This window comes from Patagioenas fasciata, chromosome 5 (genome assembly GCF_037038585.1).
Source record: "Patagioenas fasciata isolate bPatFas1 chromosome 5, bPatFas1.hap1, whole genome shotgun sequence".
In the NCBI taxonomy this organism is placed as follows: domain Eukaryota; kingdom Metazoa; phylum Chordata; class Aves; order Columbiformes; family Columbidae; genus Patagioenas; species Patagioenas fasciata.
This window is the reverse complement of record NC_092524.1, coordinates 5,637,340-5,658,742: the sequence shown is the minus strand read 5'-3', so window position 1 is coordinate 5,658,742 and position 21,403 is coordinate 5,637,340. Positions and strand designations below refer to the sequence as shown.

Below are 21,403 nucleotides of genomic sequence, written 5' to 3'. Positions count from 1 at the left end.
CAAATGTCAGAGATAACTACTTCGTATTTTTTCCTAAAATATTCACGGTTTTCCTAAAAAAACCCACAACACAGTGGCTTTTTAGCTTCCTTGATGAAATAGAACAAAACAATGTTATCATACCTAAGTGAATCCCATACTTCCATCATTCCTATAGTAGTCAAATGTGCCTGCAAATTTAACAACCTAACGTTTATTTTGGGTTTGTTTTGGTTTTTTGTGTTTGGTTTGTTGTTTTTTTTTTTTTTCTCCCCACAAATAGTGATGTTTATTCCTACAGTGGTTCCACAGAACAGATAAGTAATTATAATTGTCTGTTATGGGTGAGGAAATAGTAACAAACAGATGAAAACTAGAATGACAATTAGGACTTCTCTATTACTATTCACTTGTCTAAACTGCTAGATCTCTTACGTATAATAATCCCTGAGTGGGGCTTTGTATAATAATTCCCCGAAGGAGAATTCAGATGACTCTCAAGGTACAGAAAAGCTTGTTAGATTCATTGCTGTCATTTTATTCCAGCAATAATGTCATTTTCTTTGCCAATATGCTTTTTAGTATGAGGGAAAACTGTGTTGAACAGCATAAATAGAATTAATTACACAGTAGATTTTTGAACCAAGGAGATCTCATGTTATGAGTCTTAAGCAGAGATTTACCCAGCAGTGAAATTTCTGCTGTAATTAAATTAAAGTCCCTTCAGGAGTGGGATTAATGATGCTGTAGGCAAAGAAATTAAAAGGTGAAAAACAGTAAAATATTGATAATCTTTGGTCATTACTTTAAAATGTGTTCACACTGGAATTTCTCTACTTGTTTTGCTATGAAAACTGTTGCATTCAAATGGAGTGAAAATAAATGTAGGGTGTATTTAAGTCATCAAGACTCTTTCCAACATAACATAACCTTGAAGATTTCCAAAGCTAAGCCAAGCCTACATAGAATATTCTTTACACATCACACATAATCCAATATATGAGTGAAAAATATGTGGAAAAATCATCAGTATGCAAACATCAGCTTTGCTTGTAGGAATATGAATACAAAAAAGCCTTCAACAAGAAACTCTCAATAATATCCACTACAAGGTTTATATAATGGTTAATAATATTGGTTCTGGATAGAATAAGCTATTTGTGTCTAGGAGAACAAAGGAATCATGAACAAAAAGAGGAAAATAAAACCCTCTAAATGGTATATTTTGAGGCATTTTTTTGGGGCAGTTTCTTAAGAAAGTGGAAAGTAAATCTGAATTCATCCTATAGCAGCTTGAATCACAATACAATAAAAACCACCTCACTCGGCAAAGAACACTGAAAATAAACCCCTCAACATCCAAATTAAATATCAGGAAAATTTATAAATATCCTTTCAGTAGAAATGACATTAGACTGGAGTTAATTAAAAATTAAGATATTGACAAGGGGGAAGAAAATTCATTAAGTTGTTGCACTTGAGAAATTCTGACAGTCCCTTGCCTGTAACAAAGTTGATCTATGAACAGGTGTGAATACAGAAATGAAACACATTATTAAGAAAACCACTTGGAGAGGAGACAGCTGCCTTCCTTCTGAAAGCTTCTAGAGAACTGGTGGTGCTGCCAAGGATTTTATGGCACTTTAGGGGTTTGTAGCTACTGGAGTTTTTTAGCCATGTTGTAGCTACTGGAGTGAGCCTGAAATACAATTGAAGTGATTGATGGTGGGGACTGTTTTTCCAATTTTTCCCACTATACACAAGAGCCAATAAAAGTTGGATTAATATTATATAATACGGAATAGGATTGATTAAACAAAAATCTATTGATAAAGCATCTACATTCAAGTGTGTTTGGTAGCCGGTCATGCCGTTTTACCATTTGCACTGTGAACTCTTTCAAATTACATCATTTCTTCTTAACGAGTCCTTAAAATTTAGCTTGGTCAACATTTACAATTTTTATGACTAAGCACAAGAGAAGTCTCATTATAATTTTCTTGTATATGGTAGAGAAACAGACCAAATTTAGTGGTGTTGAATGCTTGTTATTTGTTCTACACAAACTTCAAGAAACACATCAATGATCTATTTGTGTTTGTAGAATTAAAAATTCATAGAACATGTACATTCTGCCTTAAACAATACATTTTGCATACACAAGAGAAAAATATATCTAGCACACTAAATGAGAAATTTAACAAGAGAGGGAAACTGAGGTGGGGCATGTGTCTTGAAAGGCTGTGCTGCCTTTATCAGATTAGTGTGCACTTTGATTAACAAAGTATCTTTGTGTGAATTCTGATTGTAAAATATGCAGCTTGATCAGTAAAGCACGCAGAATTTCAGGAGTTATGGTATTCAGTTCATCTTGTGAATTATACAGCAAAGCTGGAGAGGTTCATGGCTGGATGTATAAATTATAAAGGTGGATCAGCCAAGTGTGCATCTTCATTTAAAAAGAATTTTCAAAAAGCCAGTTTAAATTCAGCATGTCCCTTGGCTATTAAACTATGCAATTTGATCTGCAAGCCATGGAACAATATAACTGGAAGAGTATTCCACTGCATCAACACAGTAAATAAGAATTTGCTTTATTGCTCAAATAAGCATCCAACGTATCACAAGTGGACAGGAAATAAAGACGTTTAAATAAGTTACATTACATTATATTCAGCTTTTAAAGCTGGAAATTAATTCAGCTGGTGCATCATGCAGATTTAGTATTAATAGACCAAATATTGCAGATTCAGCATTCCATCACATAACTACAGCCCTTCTTTTGCCTTCAGTAGGCAATAAGCAGAAATGCAGGATGTTTGCAGAGTACAATGGAGGAGAAAGGACTGTTCTAGTTCTGAAGAAACTACACCAAGTACAGGACAAAAGGATGGTACAGTTAGGTCAACTGAAAAACTACACAGCTTAGTTAAAGTGGTACCCAACAGTATCATTTCTACTGTCACAAGTTGGTCTCCTCAGCTCCACAAAGCACTGGCTCTGCTATGGGCAAAAGAAGAACCTTGACTTGTTCACTTATGATGCCAATTATTAGCTTAAACCAGTGTAACTCTCTTTGTGTAGCAGAAAAAGAAGTCTAACACCATTGAATTTTGAGTATACTCAAATGACCTGAAAAATTCGCTAGACAAACTTAGTTCAAGTTAGCTAGAACTTTCATATTGAAACTAATTAAAAGTGAAAGAACTCGAACAATTTGTATTTAAAATGGGGAAAGGCTATATTTCTTCATCGGACAAAACCTACAAGTTCTATCATACATTTGCAATGGATTTGATGTTTGAATTGTTATTAAACCCTACTCTGTCAATAACCACATGTGCCTGTTGCTGTACTATATATGCCACAGAACACTCATGTTTTAAGAAGGCTAAGTTCTACTTGATCACATAAAAAATTGTCACTACTTGTACCCCAGAATGACTGAAACTGTTTGTGAGATTTTAGCTCTTTGCTACATGAAGCACGCACTTCTCTGATATTTTTTTTTTTTCCATTTTATATTACTTCTTTCCTGCACCCCAATAATACGATTTTTTTAATTTCTGAAGTGACCTATTACCAAACTGAGACTTCGGAAATGATGATTTTGTACTGCCATATAACAAACAGTATTGATGAAATCAACAGTCTGTGTGCAGTTATACCCACCAGTGAATATGACTTGATATTTTATTTATTTTTTTTCCTCCTGTCAATTATTCCATACTTCCAAGAAACATTTCCTTAATAGTTTACTTTTACATTTACCATTTACAAATATGCAGAATAGATGATGTTTGACTAAAACATCATTCTGCAGCGAAAATAACATGATTATCTAAGTTAGGTCCTTAGTTTATTCAAGGACCTGTTGTATTAGATCTGCTCATTAATTTCTAAGAGATCTGTATTTCAATCTCCTTTGGCCCTCATCGTTCAGAAGAAAGATATGGAGAAAGGTATGTGAAATGTACATATATGTTTCTGTAAGACACCTGTGCAGTTCTTCATAGTCCTCTCCTATTTTAGAGCACAGCGTATTGAGTGGATGGTTAAACTAAGTTGATGCAATTTCTTCATAGTCCTCATTTAGGGAACAAAATGACCAAATTCACATTTTAAGAATTTCATCAGGTTGAAGTTTTGTTAAAATTATGATTTCTTTTTTTTTTCCTCAGTCCCTTGGGAGGGTAATAGGAGAGTAAAATGTGATCAAAGCTCTGCAATTGAAACTGATAGAGAAAAATGGAGCAAAATGCTGTGGTTGCTTAGAAACATGTACAAGTTTTTCTCCAATACTCAGTGTCATTTGTCACTGAATGATTAATGAACATGCAGTGTTTGTTTACTGCAGGAAATTAAGGCAGTAAATAAAAGCACTATCGCTTTCATTCATCAGAGAAGACTACAAGGACAAAGAGCAGGAAATCAAAGATGAGAATAGACAACAAAGAATCGCTTTATAAACTGTTTGATGTTTTAGCACTACCAAATAGGTGGCTTTAAATGACCAGTTACACACATCCGAATTATTAGCCATGAAAAAAAGCTTTTTGGAAGAGTTAGAAGGGAAATGATAAAGGGAAACAATCGGTGTAGAACTCTAGTTCTACAATGAGACTTTCAGAAGCCAATCATAGGGAAAATATCTCTGGACAAGGCTACGAAAGAACAGCATTAACAAGATTCCTCTAACAAAATAATAATAATCTATATAATGGAAACTTTAAAAAGAAAACTGAAGTTAAGATTTTTTTAATCTTGGGCAAATTTCAGATGATTTGAAAGAATGAAGATCGTGTATTACAGGATATCCTACATCCTTCTGGCTCCCATAGGTCCCATGTCAAATTTCACGGCAGTTAAGGTATCAGCAGTATTGAATTTCAAAATTTGCCAATATAATTTGGCCTGCCTGCATCCCATTTCTAAATAAATCTTCATTTGTATTCATTCCAATGTAAACCACATTATTATGAACACACGTAAAACCATAAAGAAGAATTACGGCGTGATTTCAAATTTGAGAAAGAGGGATGCTTAGCCATACAGACTAAAAATTACCAGTTGAGACAAGTAACTAGATATTTCCATTTATATTTTGCCTTAGAATCTGAAATATTGCATGTTCTTCTCCAGTCAGTCTTTACTGCAGTAATTCTTCCAAAATATGTTTATCAGAGACACAATCAGAGGACCTTTGTAAAGTTCTGATAAAGTGTTGCTGAGACACTAGGTTTCTAAGCAACAGTTTGAAGCATATTTTTGATCTTATGTTAGCAGATACATATATATATTTAGAGACAGGAAAGAATTTAAATTAATTTGAGAAGTGGACTAAAAATGTCTGTTTCCACAATTAGTCCTCATATCATGCGTTTAGATGATACCACTTTAAATCCTGGAAGAACTAGAAGCAATTTATTTTCCTAATGGTTCATTTCCTTTAGGAAAATATATATCTGCTAACATAGCATAAAAAATAACAATAAAAGTGGGGTAGAGGTTGCTGTACTATTATGTCCCATGTAGCCCACATTCCAGTGAAAGAGAAAGAAAACAAGTTTCAAATTAAACAACAACCAGGGAAATTACTTTACTCATCACTGAGAGCAACCCCACAGGACAAAAAGTGGTCAAGGTAAGTCCTTAGACTTGTAAAATAGGTGGAACAATTGTGAGAAATACATTTTAATGCTTTAGCTGTCTTTGAAAAATTTACTACCTTTCCTTAATCAATTATTGGGTTTATGAGAAAACATAACCATTTTCATAATTGAAATTTGTGTGGTAGTTAAAGCGAAATCAGGACATTCTGACAAACCAGGATGTTCTGTTCTCCCATGAGAGGCTACAAACGAGTCGCTATTCAAAATTCAAGTGTAGTCCTGTGAGTGTGGACAGATTTGTCTTAAAACTTCACAGCTCAGTGTGGGGATGATAGCATAGAAATGCAGAAAATTCTCTGAGGAAATAATTATTCTTGCCTTTGGCAAGAAAAGTCAGTACTTTTAGTGCAGCCACAATTTGAAAAGAAGTATTTCTGTAAGATATTATGTATATTATGTATTACCTGAGCTATATTTGTAGACCTATTCTTTTATTTTTAGGACAGGACTGTTGCAGTTTGTCCTGTGTGGCAGAGGCCACGCTGCTGCACTATGCAGGCTGTTTTGCAGCTGTTTCCTCAAAGAACTAACTATTAACTCCTGAAATTGTATTTGAATCAAATCAATCGTTTTTATTAAATTAAAAAAAAAAATAAATAACTGAACAGTTTTTATTTCCAATGAACATGGTGATGTATAATAAATAGACATATTTTAAAAGCCCACTTAATGTAAAGAGAACATGAGGAAAGGCTGAGGAAGCTGGGTCTCTATAGCTTGGAGAAGAGGAGACTGGGGGGTGACCTCATGAATGTTTACAGATAGATAAAGGGTGAGCATCACAAGGATGGAGCCAGGCTCTTCTCGGTGACAACCAATGATAGGACAAGGGGTAATGGGTTCAAACTGGAACACAGGAGGTTCCACTTAAAATTGGGAAGAAACTTCTTCTCAGTAAGGGTAACAGAGCCTGGCCCAGGCTGCCCAGGGGGGTTGTGGAGTCTCCTACTCTGCAGACATTCAAACCCGCCTGGACACCTTCCTGTGTAACCTCAGCTGGGTGTTCCTGCTCCGGCAGGGGGATTGCACTGGATGAGCTTTCGAGGTCCCTTCCAATCCCTGACATTGTGATTCTGTGAAAAGCAAGATAAGACTGATAAAGCTATTGCCTGCTTAATTTTCCAATGAGGAATATTATCTAGCAAAGCATGGTGCATTTGAATATCCTTATGATATGCCTTCTTTAATCCTTTTTTCAAATGCAGATTTAGCAAACCTTAACAATTTAAAATTTAAAGGAAATGGGAGTACCACAGAATACAGAATTGGTCTTAAAATACGATAATCGGGAAGATTAAATGATATAAAACTTAATCCTGTTACTCAAATTTAGATATATAGCCTAATTTCTTTTAATTTGAATTATAATGCTGCTTAGAAGGCAGCAGGGAACAGGGTTAGATTTTAATTTGACTTAAATGATGAAAAATAGTTGGACTCCTCAATACTTCTAACTCCAGTTAGAGTTGTCTTCTGCTTTCTCAGACAAGTTTTTCATGTCAGGAAGCACACTATGCTGACCAAATGGCTAAAAATACTAGTTGCTAGAAGCACAAAAAGACACCACCACTCCCTAATCAAAATAATTGAATGCTTGATTTTATGGAAAAGTGCATTTTTTAGGTGTCTTTCATTGCATTGCTTGATAGACAAATTAAATACACTCTTGATTTGTGAAACGTGTTAACAACTTTTTTTCCCTTGGCTCTAATGTATTCGCTGCTGTAAAAAGCAAGTTAGTTGAACCTCTTTGGACCAAAATATTCAGCTTAATACAATTCAGCCTTTACCGAAATTAACCTCTAGTCCATCAAACTTTCCATAACTTTCCTAGACGATAACCAATCTCTAGGCTTAATCTAAATGGAGTTCTCTCCGACTTCAGAATTTTACATCTTATTCTTTATTCTCCTCCTTCAAATTTTATTAATAAGGAATGAAGTTTCCTTCATCTTTAAGGTGCAACAGCAAACTGTGCACTCTCCTCCCAGATACACAATTTCTCCTTGGCTCTGCTCCCCTCTAGAGGATGCAGCAGAAGTGAAGTAATTTATAATCGATTATTAATAAAACTAGTAACATATTTGTAATATATAGATAAGACATACAGCTTCCTACAATTCGTCGGATACAGAATTATCTAAGATTCATTTTCCACACTTTTCTTCATATAGCTATACATTGCTATGATCACTACCAGCAAGTTACCCTGATACCTCCACAGTAGTTTCTTATATTTGGAGGAAGTCAATGTGTTCAGTAGTTCATTCAAGAGCCATTGTGACAGTCTTTTTCCTGCTGTCTTCTGTATTTCACCGACAAATTAGTCAAGGTGGCACTGTATTTTTTGGAATACTGAGCAGAGAATAGATTGTCTCAACAAATTTTGTCTCATTTTTTTTTTTCCCTGTTTTATTTGTACCGTTATAATTACAGCCTTAATACACGCATTTGGAATTTCTGTGAACAGCCACCACCATGCTGTTTGAATGAGAGTTTTACCCCAGTAAAAGCAGCAGATTTAGCTTTCTGTCAGACGTGGCAGAAGAAAAACACAGCTTGCAGCTTTCCTAGACTGGTAGTGGATGAGATTACAGGCTTTCAACTATTACACTGTCACCTTGTACATCTCGCTTAGGTTCTGTTTTATGAAACGAAGCATCTGTGACAGCTGCGCCTGATTATTAGTGGAAACAATATGTAAACAAGGTTCTGCATCTTGCTGTAATGCAGCAGCTCTCCAACCAGGAACAAACCAATTCCTGAAATGGTTAAACATCAAATGGTGCTTTTTCCACTGCTGTTTTCCCCACAACAGCTCTACAAGTTCTATTAAGTAGTCTTTAAAAGAAACACAGAGATAATACCTGCATAGATTGACAGCAAAGAACATTTCCTCCTCAGCATTTATAATGCAGAATATAGTTGGCTTGACTAGGAAAAGTAAGGCACATTGATCATTGCCTAAGGCATTAATGTTTTCATACAATCTGGATTAGACCCCGATTTCTAGGTGAGCTAAACTTACATCTTGAGAATCGCACTCCTGGATGCTCTGATTTTCTTCCTTTCTTGAGGTCACATGAAGATTCTCTTTCTCTGCTGAAGCATTTCTCTGGACATAGGAAATAATTTAAAAAAAAGTAAAATAAAACAGTTAATATAAATAGAATTTCAGAAAGGCCACATTTGAAAAATCAGGATAAAGACAAGAAACCTAAAGGTCATACATTGCAGACTTTAGTACTTTAGACATTTTCAGCAAAATTTGTAAAGGGAATGTTTTAATATTCATTCTCAATAAAGTACTCTCTCGTAAAGGATGGCTTCTATATAAGTTAATCAAGACTTTCTACCTGAAAACTGAACACACGAAAGTGACTTCTTGGTATATTTTTTGTATTTTAAGCAATACCAAATGAAGTACAAATTAAACCACATTTTCTTTCGTGCAAACATTTCAATGGGGAGGTAAAGGAGGAAAAAAACAGGGCATTTTCTCCAACTCTTGTGGATTCTGGGAAAGATTTCAGCCCTGAGCTGAAGCTGTTTATGAACTGCTTTACTTACTTCACTTGTCTACAGTCTGTCCCTGCTGGGACCTCACGTCATTGCGAGCTGGCAAAACGTGTTCTGTTTCATGCCCTTCACTCACCTCCTTACACTCCAAATGGACTTTTATCTGGGGCAGGTACAGTGCATTTCCTTCCACTGAAATTTAGGGCAGTTTTAGGCATGTTTTTCCATATTTCTTGCAACTTTTAAGATCCATTTGGACATGAACAGAAAGAATATGCACTGGGTTTGTATATAGAGTCTGCACTGTATTTAAACCTTAGTATTTCTTAATTTAGCTTGATAAAGTCACAGTTTTGTGGCCTTAGATACTAGGTCACGGCATAACATGGCAAGGAATTATTTCAAAAAGAAATTATCCACAAAATCTGGAAAATGTATTACTAAATTAACTGGATATCCTGATCATTGCCTGCACACTTTGCTGAGACATAAAGTAGCTGAAACTTCTGGGTGCACCATCATTTTCTGATAGTCATGAGATGATTGTTAGGACCATCTTGTTATTCTTACTTCTGCTAAAACATTTGTTTAAAAGCATTCATCTTCCAGTGTCTAATTCAAAATCCACTGAAATGCATGGAAGGGACCTAAATTAGGTAAGATTTATAAGTATTTTGGAAATATAACTTAAAAAAAAAAAAGGGAGTAAAAAACCATGAAAAACCCAACACAAAAATGAAACCAAAAAACACCAACAACCAAGCAAACAATAAATACACAAACAAGCCCAACTCAAAACATAATGACTTATAATTTATATTCCCAGAAAATAATAGAATTTAACTGATGAGCACTGATGAGCCTCTCTTTTCGTTATAAGTTTCAGATCTCGAGGGATTTCGCTTCCATCAAATTGCCTGCAAGACATCTTGAATCTCTTCAGGGGAATGGGGACAGAGAACAAATCAAACTAAGTTCTTTGCAAAGAAAAGTTAGAACTTAGACACCCATTTTGAAAGCTTGAACCATCCATTCCTCATGTCACTTATACTGCACTGAATTACTAATGGATACAAAGTTTTCAAAAATGACAGAGTAGGAGAAAACAAACCTGGCTGGTTACTATTTGCCATATAATCTCAGTTTAACAGCTCTTCGGTGAGGAATTGTTAGTTTTACAGAGCAATTGTCTACCAGAAGAAGTGACGAGGAGATGAACAGATTAAAAAGATCAATGTAAATAATTGTATTGTTATATAATGATTGACGTTTCATACCCATATTGAATGTTTTGCCTGTTTGGACTGAAAGAATTATTACAGTTCTGCAAACTTAAATTTCTTCCCATTGAAAAAGAGAAGCATATGCACAGTGACTGATAGTACACACATCTTCCTGATTTCTTGACTACTTGAAACTGTAAATCCATGTGGGATGACAGGAAAATCAGGCAGCTTGAAGCCTTATTAAACCAGTGCATAGTGCCTCTAGTTGCAGAATCTGATTCCTGTTCAAGATTGTTCCACAGCAAATTATAAATGCAGCATATATACCAAACTTCTCAGCACGTTGTACTCATTTCTAGAGAAAAGGGGGAAGTTTGCGATATTTAGATGAGGCTGTAATCAAGAAAAGCCTTTCCCAGTGTTATGTTTTCAAATGCTAATGGCATTTTCCACCTCTAGGAAAATGTAAAACGGAAACCAGGAAAATTTCCAATTCTCTTCCTCTTTAATATTCAAAGTAGTCAAGTGAAATATTGTATCTGAGAAGTCTTCCCCTTTCTATTCTCCCAAAACAAGATATAACATTTTTCAAAGTGTTTCGGTTTTCATACAATTGTCTTAACCAGTAGGACCAGATTTTGTAGTGGCCTTTAAAAGTCCCTTGCTGCTCAGATCCCGGCCAAGCTGGGAGCAGCTTCATTCTCTGTCTGGTTTCTAACTGATAACCATCGCATCACTTCAGCTATTGCATAACTACCATCTCCGATTACTTTTCCACATTGTCACCCTAAGCTGACATGGATCTGCATATCCTGAGTTCTAGTTTAGAACACGATCACGCTGCTTGGAGTGGCCCATGGAGGACAGCAGAACAGAGAGCATGAAGGTGTCTTGCCAGGCCGTGGTTGGGTCCTGCAGATTTGAGTTCTGTCCTGGCCAGAATGCCATAGGCCTTTCTTCCACCTTACGGAGGTACTTTTAACCTGTATCATTTCGATACTGACTTCTTACACGGAAAAAAAAATTCAAAGGATTGTCTGTTTGCTCATGATGGGAGAGTCTTTGAGGCAGACTTTGCAAACAAGATGCTTTGTTATTAAAAATAATCTCTCCTAATAAAAAATGAATATACTATTATTTGTCTGAATGAAGTCTATTCACTAGACTGACAGCTTACCTAATAAAAATGCCATCAAGTGTTCCAGAGTGAAACGGTTTGGAAACAGTTTCTGAACTACTTCCCAGCTTGCTTAAAGCTTTCTGAACCCTCCTCAAAGCTTTTCAATACAGAATTTCACATCCAAACATCAACCCTTTTATCTTCTTTTCTTTGAAATAACTCAGAAATTACAGCATCTTCCTGGTGAGACCTTACAAGCTGGAGTAAAAATCAAGCTTTGCATTGCAGATAGTTGAAATAAGCAAAATTGTTTAGAATGCATTTAACGTAAATTCTCGCAGACAAAACTAAACTTCACTCGTGCGCACTTTGCTTGCAGCAAAATTTGCAGAATACTTATGATAGAGAAGTAAGCCAAACTCTTTGAGTTCTCTTGCAAAGTCTGCACTGGCGTAAATGACGGAGCCCAATTCTTCCTCATACCTTTGAAATTTCCTTCAGTTACGCTTTATACAGTTTTCATTTCTAATATCAAAGACATTCTCTTCTAAACACCTGCATTGTTATTACAATATCCTCAATGGTTAAATAAAATTGCAAAGTTAGGTCAGCTGAATTCCATCTTTCATAAGTGGTGTTTTTTTGTTTTAAATGTTGATATGTAGCTCAATTCTTTCCTACATTAGAAATAGTCTTGTAGGATCTTTCTTCTTCCCACGTGTTTTTTTGGCACGACTGCACAAGCCTTACTCTCAAGTCAGCATTTGCTCATGTGAGATGCCAGAATGCTATTGACAGGACCACTTGTCAGTCGACCTGTCAACACAAATATTGGTTCCATTAATGTCTATTTTTCCTTTTACTTCGACTGTCACAGATCACTCTTTTCTACACTAAGAGTTTCTAGTGATATTCAAATTCCACATTAAAACATATATATGTAAGGATACTCATTCTGATCTAACAAGAAGATTGTGCAGCATTTTGAATGTAAGCAAACAAACCAAGCAATTTTTGGCAGAGTGCAAGTTCATGATACCCAAGGACCAGAAAAAAAAAAACCAAAACACAACCAGTTCTATGATGATTTTCCTCTAATGATGGGCAATGTCCTGATATGCATATTCATAGCCTGTTTTGATAAACTTTAAATGCAGAAAACATTGGAGTTTGCCCAGAAACACGTACTTTGCTACTGGTCCAATCTACAAACATTCAAAAACCACCTCCAGCAAAGACTTGCCAGCCCATCTCTGGTATGATTGATGTCACTTTGTGACATCCATCTGGCACCCTGAGCGAGGGCAAACTCAGAGGTCCCCTGGGCTGGGGGTTACTTGGTCTGCAAGGGGCTACGGATGGGAAATGACCCCGGCCTGAGCCATCCCCATTTCTCAGTGCACTCAGTTTGTATCTTTCTGGGAGATGTCTTATTCCTTTGGGATGGAAATGACGTGCTGTCATGTCTAGGAAACCCAAAATTGCTCAAGGATTTGTAGGACTTACTGTGAAAAACTAGAGCAGTTTTCTATGTAGCAGGTGGATGAAGTTGTCAGAGCTTTTCTGGGCAAAGTGCACAGTGCAGGAGCCAGAAATATCTCCTTTCCAAAGTCAGTTCTGTCTGACTGCTCCTGGAAAGCAGGGACCTTGTCTGTATATCACACACACACAGGCCAACTGCCACATAATGCCTCACATATTTATTTCAATCACCTTTTCCTGTCCCCCTCTTTTTTGAGTAGCACTATTTGCAATTACAGAAGTTCACGGGGGCATTTTGGATTGGACGATAGACTTTTGACTCACCCTCCTAGCCCTACAAATTTCAGACATTTTAAATTAATTATCTATTATATCTTCCTACAATAGAAATCACAGATAAATATATATCAATATGTGTGTATAGCATAAAGGAAACCACAGTATTACATTTTGTGTACCCTGACTTTAAAATCTTTCACAGTGTAACTCACATGCAGAGATAAATGAGAAGTCCAACCCTAAAAAAATTAACCACCCTATATATTTTTATGACAACAGAGGTAACTTTTTTCTCTACTACACAGTGAATATTATTCAACAGTAAGTGGGAAAGACATAGTTCAGCTTTTATTTCTATTTAATGTACATCTACTGTTACATTTACATAGGGCAATTCTTCTCAAAGGACTGCAAATCCTACAATGTGCCAGATCTTTAAACTTCTACATCCAGTTTCTTAAGTAAACAGAATTGCCCTTGATTATTTATTTATGTATTTATTTGATTTGCACTGTACTCAAATATCTTTAAGGTGGAAAATAGCTGCTTACTGGTATACATTATGCTAACACTGAGCCTTGAGCACAACAATCAGAAGCTTTGCAAGCATTCTTGGAGAACCTCACTCCCACTAGAAGCAAAAATTGTTGCTAAATCTTTAACATCAATACCAAAAGACCAGAGCACATTTTCTTTTCTTCACATCTCACATACACTTGTGTTGGTTGCAGTGGAATTTCTCCAAGATGAACAATCACAGTAACTTGAAATGGCTGAACATTCATCAGAGGGAAAGGACTTGTTCTTTCAAATAGATCGTTTGTGATGATAGATGACATATTTAGACGTTAATTTCCTGAATCATCCTTTTCATAACGTTGCTACAAGTGCAGAATTTTCCCTCACGCATGCAACTGCCTCCCAGCAGTATATTATGTTGGACACAATACGTACATTGTTGTTTTAAAATTTTTCTTTATTAAGTAAGTGTTCTGCCGTCCTTCCACTCTTGAAGAAACTACTCTAAAATTGAAAAAAGAGCTAGGGAAGATACGAAGTTTTCAAGTGCTGTTTGTAATATTACCTCCTACACAATTAGTCCAGTTAAAGTCAACCTTCCTGGGAAAAAACTAGTTAATAACCACCTCAAACCAGTGCAACTCATCTCTGTTGGAACATCGTTTCTACATGAGAGCCAGCACAGTGCTCCCTGAACCCCAGAGACCAGAGCAAAGCACCCTCTCCAGGGCAGCCCGGCACGATGTGTAGCCAACTCACAAATGTGCTTAAAGATAAGAAAGAGATACAAAAATGGAAGATGAAAAGAATAAGAGGTCACCCTCCTCTGGTAATATACAAAATGTATTTGCATTTACAGAATGCACCTAGATGCACTCGGGCATCTAGTGTTTAAGTTGATATCCAGCTGCCTCCAAGAGCTCTTCTAGGGCATCCACATAGCAATGGATGCCAGTTGTAACCATTGCAGTTTCTTATTTATACTTCCATGCAGTTGAGGGGGGAAAAACCCTCATGAAAATGTATGCAATCAGTTTTCTCGGGATCAATAAGAGCTCTGTGATGATTCATTGAACCTCAGTTTTCAGTAGAGTCAAAATTACATATTTACTTATATTTAACCGCAAACAAGATAGAGGATATGTAAGTCACATGCCTTGAGAAGATTAAACAAAAGTAAACAAAACAAAATTCTGGTAAGATTACATGAGAGAGTGCTAAAATTCCCTACATTAACTGAAAAACAGAACTTAGAAATACCTTTCCTTGTACTGACCTTGTGAAACACATAAATAATAGTCTACATTAAGCTGAGGACAGAACATCACCATCTCCTTGTCACATAGCAGACATGCACATGTCTGGATGAAATATATGAGACAATGAAAAACTAAAATTATTGGTGTCTGCTGTTAGGTAGGCTGCTCAGGAAAATTAAACACTAGAGAACTCCATATATCACACGATTTTGGAACCTAGTGAGGCTAAACATTTACAGTGCAAATTATAATTTAATCAATAATGACCATCATAAAACAATCCAAGTAGTTCTAATTAGCACTTAGTGCACATGTGTGCAGATATAATTTTATATAATTTATAATATTCAATATATAGCATGATATATAATCTTGATATAAATAATATATTAATTTAGATATAAATGTGTGTGCGTATGTGTGTGCACAAGCATGAGAGAAGGAAGAGATAGCACAAGACTGAGATTAAATATCATCAGCCTAATTACAAAATTAATTTTTTAATCAGGTCATGCTCATGTCCTGGTTCTTATTCTTCCTCACTAAAAAGATAAAAAGAAAATTCAATAAACTATGATAGTGAAAGAATATTTAAGGAGAAAAGAATCCGGTCATTTTAAAGTCCCGCAAGGTGACAGTTTCATAAGAGTCAGAGAAAGTGATGGGTTTTTTTCTTTTTTGTATGTGTTTTCCTATATTCTCTTCCAGAAGACACAGTTAATGTTGAACAAACTATTATTACACTTGCTGATATGTTTCGATTTGAAGGTCACTGCAATTTCTCTAGAGTATGCATTATTCTTTTTTGGGTTTTCTTTTACAGTGCCCATTTTGTATTTTTCAATACTCTGGTTATCAGAGTAGACATTCACTTGCATAAAGGACAGTAAGGAAGTAACTTCCAGCCTTAAATGGCTCTTAGGTCTGAAAATATGTCTTAATAACAATAATAGTAGCAAGAAAAAGACTAATTCTAGGTGGGTCATGATGGCTTACAGGAAAAAAAACAGAAGGGAAGTTCTAGCCAGGTGGGGATTGGGCTCTTCTCCCAGGCAGTCAGTAATAGGACAAGGGGGCATGGGCTTCAACTCTGCCAGGGGAAATTTAGGCTGGCTATTAGAAAGCAATTCTTTGCAGAGAGACTGGTCAGCATTGGAATGGCTGCCCAGGGAGGTGCTGGACTCACCGGCCCTGGATGTTTTTAAACTGAGACTGGACATGGCACTTAGTGCCATGATCTGGTCAATGGACTGGAGTTGGACCAAAGGTTGGACTTGATGATCTCCGAGATCTTTTCCAACCCAGTGATTCACTGTGAAGCACTTGTTCCCTTCTACAGTTGTACATGTCTTGAATGGCCTCTGCAGTAGTTTCCAAAGTAAATATTTAAAATGCCCAGGCTATCAAGTGATCTAAATATAAACAGAGAAAAGAATGAATAACAATCCTACTCTCCTCTTAGTAGAGGGTGGAACAATAGGATTGATATAGATATAAATGTGCCACAATCCGAGAGCAGGGCTTTAAAAGCTACTTGATTACCTACAACTTTTTTAGCTTCTACTGGTTCATTGGAATCTTTTCTACGGAAAAAAGTGAGAAAGTTAAAACAATAAAAGTATTTTAACCTTCGATAAAATGGTGTCTTGGAGTTTACATCTGTTACTATCACTAAAACTGCAAATACATACATATAACACCTCCCCCCCAAAATATTGCTTAGGCTTGGACTAATTTTACTTCATTTTCACATCAACAGGGTGGAGAAAAATCACCACAGGATGAAGAACAGCCTGAAGTCAGAACTAATCAGACCGCAATTCCTTAAGGCTCTCACAGCCAGGGAAATCTTTAATAACTCCCGTTAGACCTATATAAGACCTAACAAAAAAACAGAAAAAATTCAGTTTGGGTACATTGTGACAAGCTAATGTTACCCTCTAAGATCATTCTGGCTGCCAGATATCTTTAGCTTGCCTGTTTTTGCAGTGTATCTCCTTAGGACATAAAACCAAACTAAACAACGGCAAAAATCTTTTAAAGTGCAGCTTTATAGATAAGAGAACTAGCCTGTGTAAGTCTAAAATTCATTAGCAGTTGACTACGGAGGATATTCAAGCATGTTTGGTGTACAGGGCAATGCTTCTATTACCACTCACTTTTGTATGATGAGAACTGGGAATGATACAATTCTTAATAAAAAAGACATTTGTCATTTTCTGCAGGTAATGTAACTGAAATCTTCAGCTATGTATGTACAGAAGTTTGACGTAAGAAAATAGTGAAATGTGAGGACAGATGGGAGTGTGACGTTACTCGAAATCACACTGCATCATAACAACACCACAGAAAACAGCTATTCAACTTTGAGGGTCACTGAACAATACCATTTTCCAAATAAGTCCCAATTACAAAAACACCTGTGCTCAGTAATTTTACGCTAATCCAATGAAAAATGCACCATATTTAGTGTCATGAGCCTCCATAATTTCTAATTTATTACCTGTAGTAAGTTAGTCTATTGTTTACCTGCTCTATTTTAGCAAAGGACATCACTGCAAAGTGAATTTAAAGGACACTTGGTTTATATTCTGACAAAACTAAACAAGTCTTTCTTTGTTAAAACTATCCAAACTTGTTATTTGTATAGCAAACTTAAAGTATGCTAGCATAAATAGCAGGCTAGAATTTGTATATATGTGAGAATCTGTAAAATGAGCCCATGGAAATGGAAATTACATCTTGTCAATAAAAAGCAATACAGGATTTCAGTATTATCAGCAAGTGACACTGCATTCTGCAAGAGAACACAGGAGAATGGGTAAAATATTTGCTTTATATGATTATCTGTCGGGATTTTGTTGTAACCGGGTAGGTGTTCCCATAGCTGTCTACAGCATCTGTCTCATTTTAATCATTTGGCTGATATGTAAAGAGCAGAGAAATATCTTTTGAAAAGCATCTCCTATTTTATGAGCACATAGTGATATATGAAAGTTTCTGCCTTGAAGAACAAAAACTAAATTACATCTCATATAATCCAGTTAGGAAATTTAACAAGTCCTAGATCTCTTCTATTCCACCTGTAGGCGTAGCTTTTGTTCATCCTGACTTTTGCAAGTGAGAGAAATGCTCTATTGCTGTACAATTTGCTCTCTTTGAAGTCGACTGGGCTAATGATACGCACACTTTCTGAAGGCTGGTGCTGCCTCTAATGATGCAGCAAAGTGTGAGCTGCATAACATTGTGTATTTTGAGGACAGCTGAGTGCTGGGGGGGAGCTATTGATAACATCACATCAGGGGGTTGGTCCTGCAAACTCCTGGGCACCACCAGAGCAATTTCAATGGAAACTGAGCAGGCTCAGCATCTTACAAAAAAAGGATAGAATTCCTGTAACACATTCCTTGCCTCTTTTTTTTTTTTTTTATGCCCAAACACAGCCTTTTTCTATGACCTTTGAGTTCTGAGATTTCCCTTAGATTAATTTCCTATTCTGTCACAGATTCTAAATAAATTGTTTGTGTAGCACTACAGTATTTCAGACCTGAGTTCAGATCTCATGGTACTACACTTATATCACTGGTTTACCATAAAGTTATGCTGCAGACATTTTTATAATTCATCTGATAGTGTGTTGTTAAAGTCCACAGACAGCCTTTGCATAAATATCTCCAGAGAAGTAGATCCTAAACCCTTTATTTATATCATATACGCATGTATATGTCGTTGGATATATTTAAGAGCACAAAAGTATCAATGCTAAACTGCTTTCAAGGCAATTTATTGCACCCAATACGCCTAAACCTATACTACCTAGATAAAAGGAAAAGTAGAATGACCTCTAAAATGGCCAAGAATTACATTTATTACTGAAGGGTCTGTGTAGTTGGCCTAGAAATATGACTGGATTTCCCAGGTAGCACATCGAGACCTTCTTGAGTTACTGTGCTGTTAAAGGACTTAGTAATGTACTTCTGGCATCCACATCATTAATCAATGTATTTCAATTAAAAAGTTTTAATTTATTTCTCTCTAAGTCAAGCAAAAGAATTGAGGACACCCTGAGAAATAACTAGGTTTGGACCTAGTAAAAGCTTATCTACTTTTCATATGCCATAATTATTCAAAGGATCAGTTCGATGGAATATCATTTTTGTTACAGACCTGATGCAAAGCACACAGATATCAATATCTTTCTAATAATTTTTTAAAGGCAGGATTAGCTCTGCTATGTCTTGCTACCTTACACTAACAAAAGCGTCCTTCAAATCTGATTTCTGAGTACATTTTTGAAATCCAAGACAGAATAAACTTCAGTGTGACTTTCAGGGACTTCTACGACTCCCTGGCAACGTATTACATGAACTTTATTTCCAGGATACCTTTCTAAGTAGAAACAACAGACTTTAAAAGATTTTTCCCCAGTACACCCTGAAGACAATAGTGTGCAACTTGAGGCTGCAGAATCCCTTACGCCTCCTCTCTCTATGGCCAGAACACTCTGCTTCTGGGTATTTTACTTTCTACCTACTTGTACTGTCACCTGCAAAGACCAACCCAGATTCATAAGCAATTTAGCAGTCAGAGTAGCTGAAGAGTTACAAAGACAGAGATACACAGCACTATCTGAGTGACCTATGCAAATCAGAGCCTCAGGGTAGCTGAACATTCGTCATCTAAATAGTGTTGCTCGTTAAAAACAAAAGAAAAGACACAACCAAGCCAAAAAAAAAAGACAACCCCCCCCAAAATAGCAGTCAATTAAATTTAATAATATTGTGGTAAAATACAGAAATCATTTTATCTCTAAACAAAGACCACTATGCTTTTACGCTCTAAGCATTTGAAGTGACTGAATATGTTTTAGACTTCCTGAGACTGCACTTGTATTTAAAATACACAGTTTGAAGCAGATATAAATCAAGAGGGCAAGCAAACTGCAGTTTACATTCTGCATAGGAATATAAAAAATTTAGAAATATGCTACATTAAAAAGTTCAAAAATTAAAATAATCCAACTGCAGAGCACGGATTGTACATCATTTGTACAAGTACTATACAACTACTATACTGGGACTGTCATTTGTATTATGCACTAAGATATTTACCACATCAGCATTCTGCATTTCTATAGAACCCCTAGTCATGTATTAATCTGCACTTTTGAAAGTGGAAACAGTCAAAACTTCTTCAATAAATAATATATACATTTTCATCTCTAAATGATGTATTTGGAGATAAGATGGGCTTCTTTTAATGTCTTTCTAATAGAGATTTAAGCTTGCCTGCAGTGATTGAAGATCTCAGATCAGCATGTGTGATATAATACACCGAGTAAACCGCAAATATCCAAGCACAGTGTTATTGTTTGAGGATGAGGGGTCACCTTGACCAAGTTTAATTGCTTTTGGCACTTATGTAGCATTTTAGTGCCTTTCAACAGAATTTTTATGCAAGTAACTTTGCTTTGTAGATTATTTCAAACAAAAGATAGCTTATTTGCTGCTTCTGCTATTTTTGGCTATAAATTTATATTGAAACAATTTTATGCAGCTCTGCTGAGGCTCGTCTAATCTTAAAATCATGCATTTGAGAGGTTGTGTTTTCACTTTTTTCTCCCACTTGATTTGCAGCAGGAGTTAGATGTTATTTTCTATCTTTGCAGTTCTCTAGGTCACTGTTGTGTAGCGTCATGTCAGAAACATGAAGGAAGATGAACCATGGAATCACCAAATTGCATAAGTTTTTTTTCAAATGTCTCATAATTCAGAACTATAGTTGTGCAAAACTTCAAGATAATCCGAACTATGATATTACATTCACAACTAGAAATGGAGGGGAAAGGGGAAGGCGGTTGATTCCTCCAAGGTTAATGTTTGCACAACTGAGCTCAAGTTCTTGGCCAAGTACTGAGCTAGAAGTACTCTGACATTTGTAATTTTTTGAATGGGAGAGGATACCAACATGTAAATAACTAATTTTTAAGGTACTTTATAGTCACTGTATCACCCTGCATGCCTTTGGTATTCACTCAATAGTACAGCAATTTAAAATGAATAAACAACAGAGAACCATTGGCTAACCTCTGCAAAAAAAAAGATGAGTGCGAGATGCTACTAAAGATTTCCTTTTAAACCTTCAAAGGGAAAACAACAGCTATAAAGTCATTTTAAGTACAGACAAATGAAGAGTTGCTTCTTCTGCACCCACACTTTCAGTTGATCTATGTCAGAAATGTAATAGTTGTTCCACTCTGTTCTGAGTAAGACCTGAACCTGCACAATTGCTTAAGAGTTGGATGAATCATGAGTTATTCTGACTTGGATCTTTAATATTAATAAAGAA

General features: G+C 36.0%; 1 protein-coding gene across 1 annotated transcript in view; it reads right to left on the bottom strand.

The window, feature by feature from the left end:
* The window catches only part of LUZP2 (leucine zipper protein 2), a 168,470-nt gene that overhangs the window by 1,411 nt on the left and 145,656 nt on the right, over window positions 1-21,403 (bottom strand). Inside the window, exon 10 of the mRNA XM_065840213.2 lies at window positions 8,680-8,766. Within this exon, the coding sequence (XP_065696285.1) occupies window positions 8,680-8,766 (87 nt within the window). The remainder of the gene's footprint in view (window positions 1-8,679; window positions 8,767-21,403) is intronic.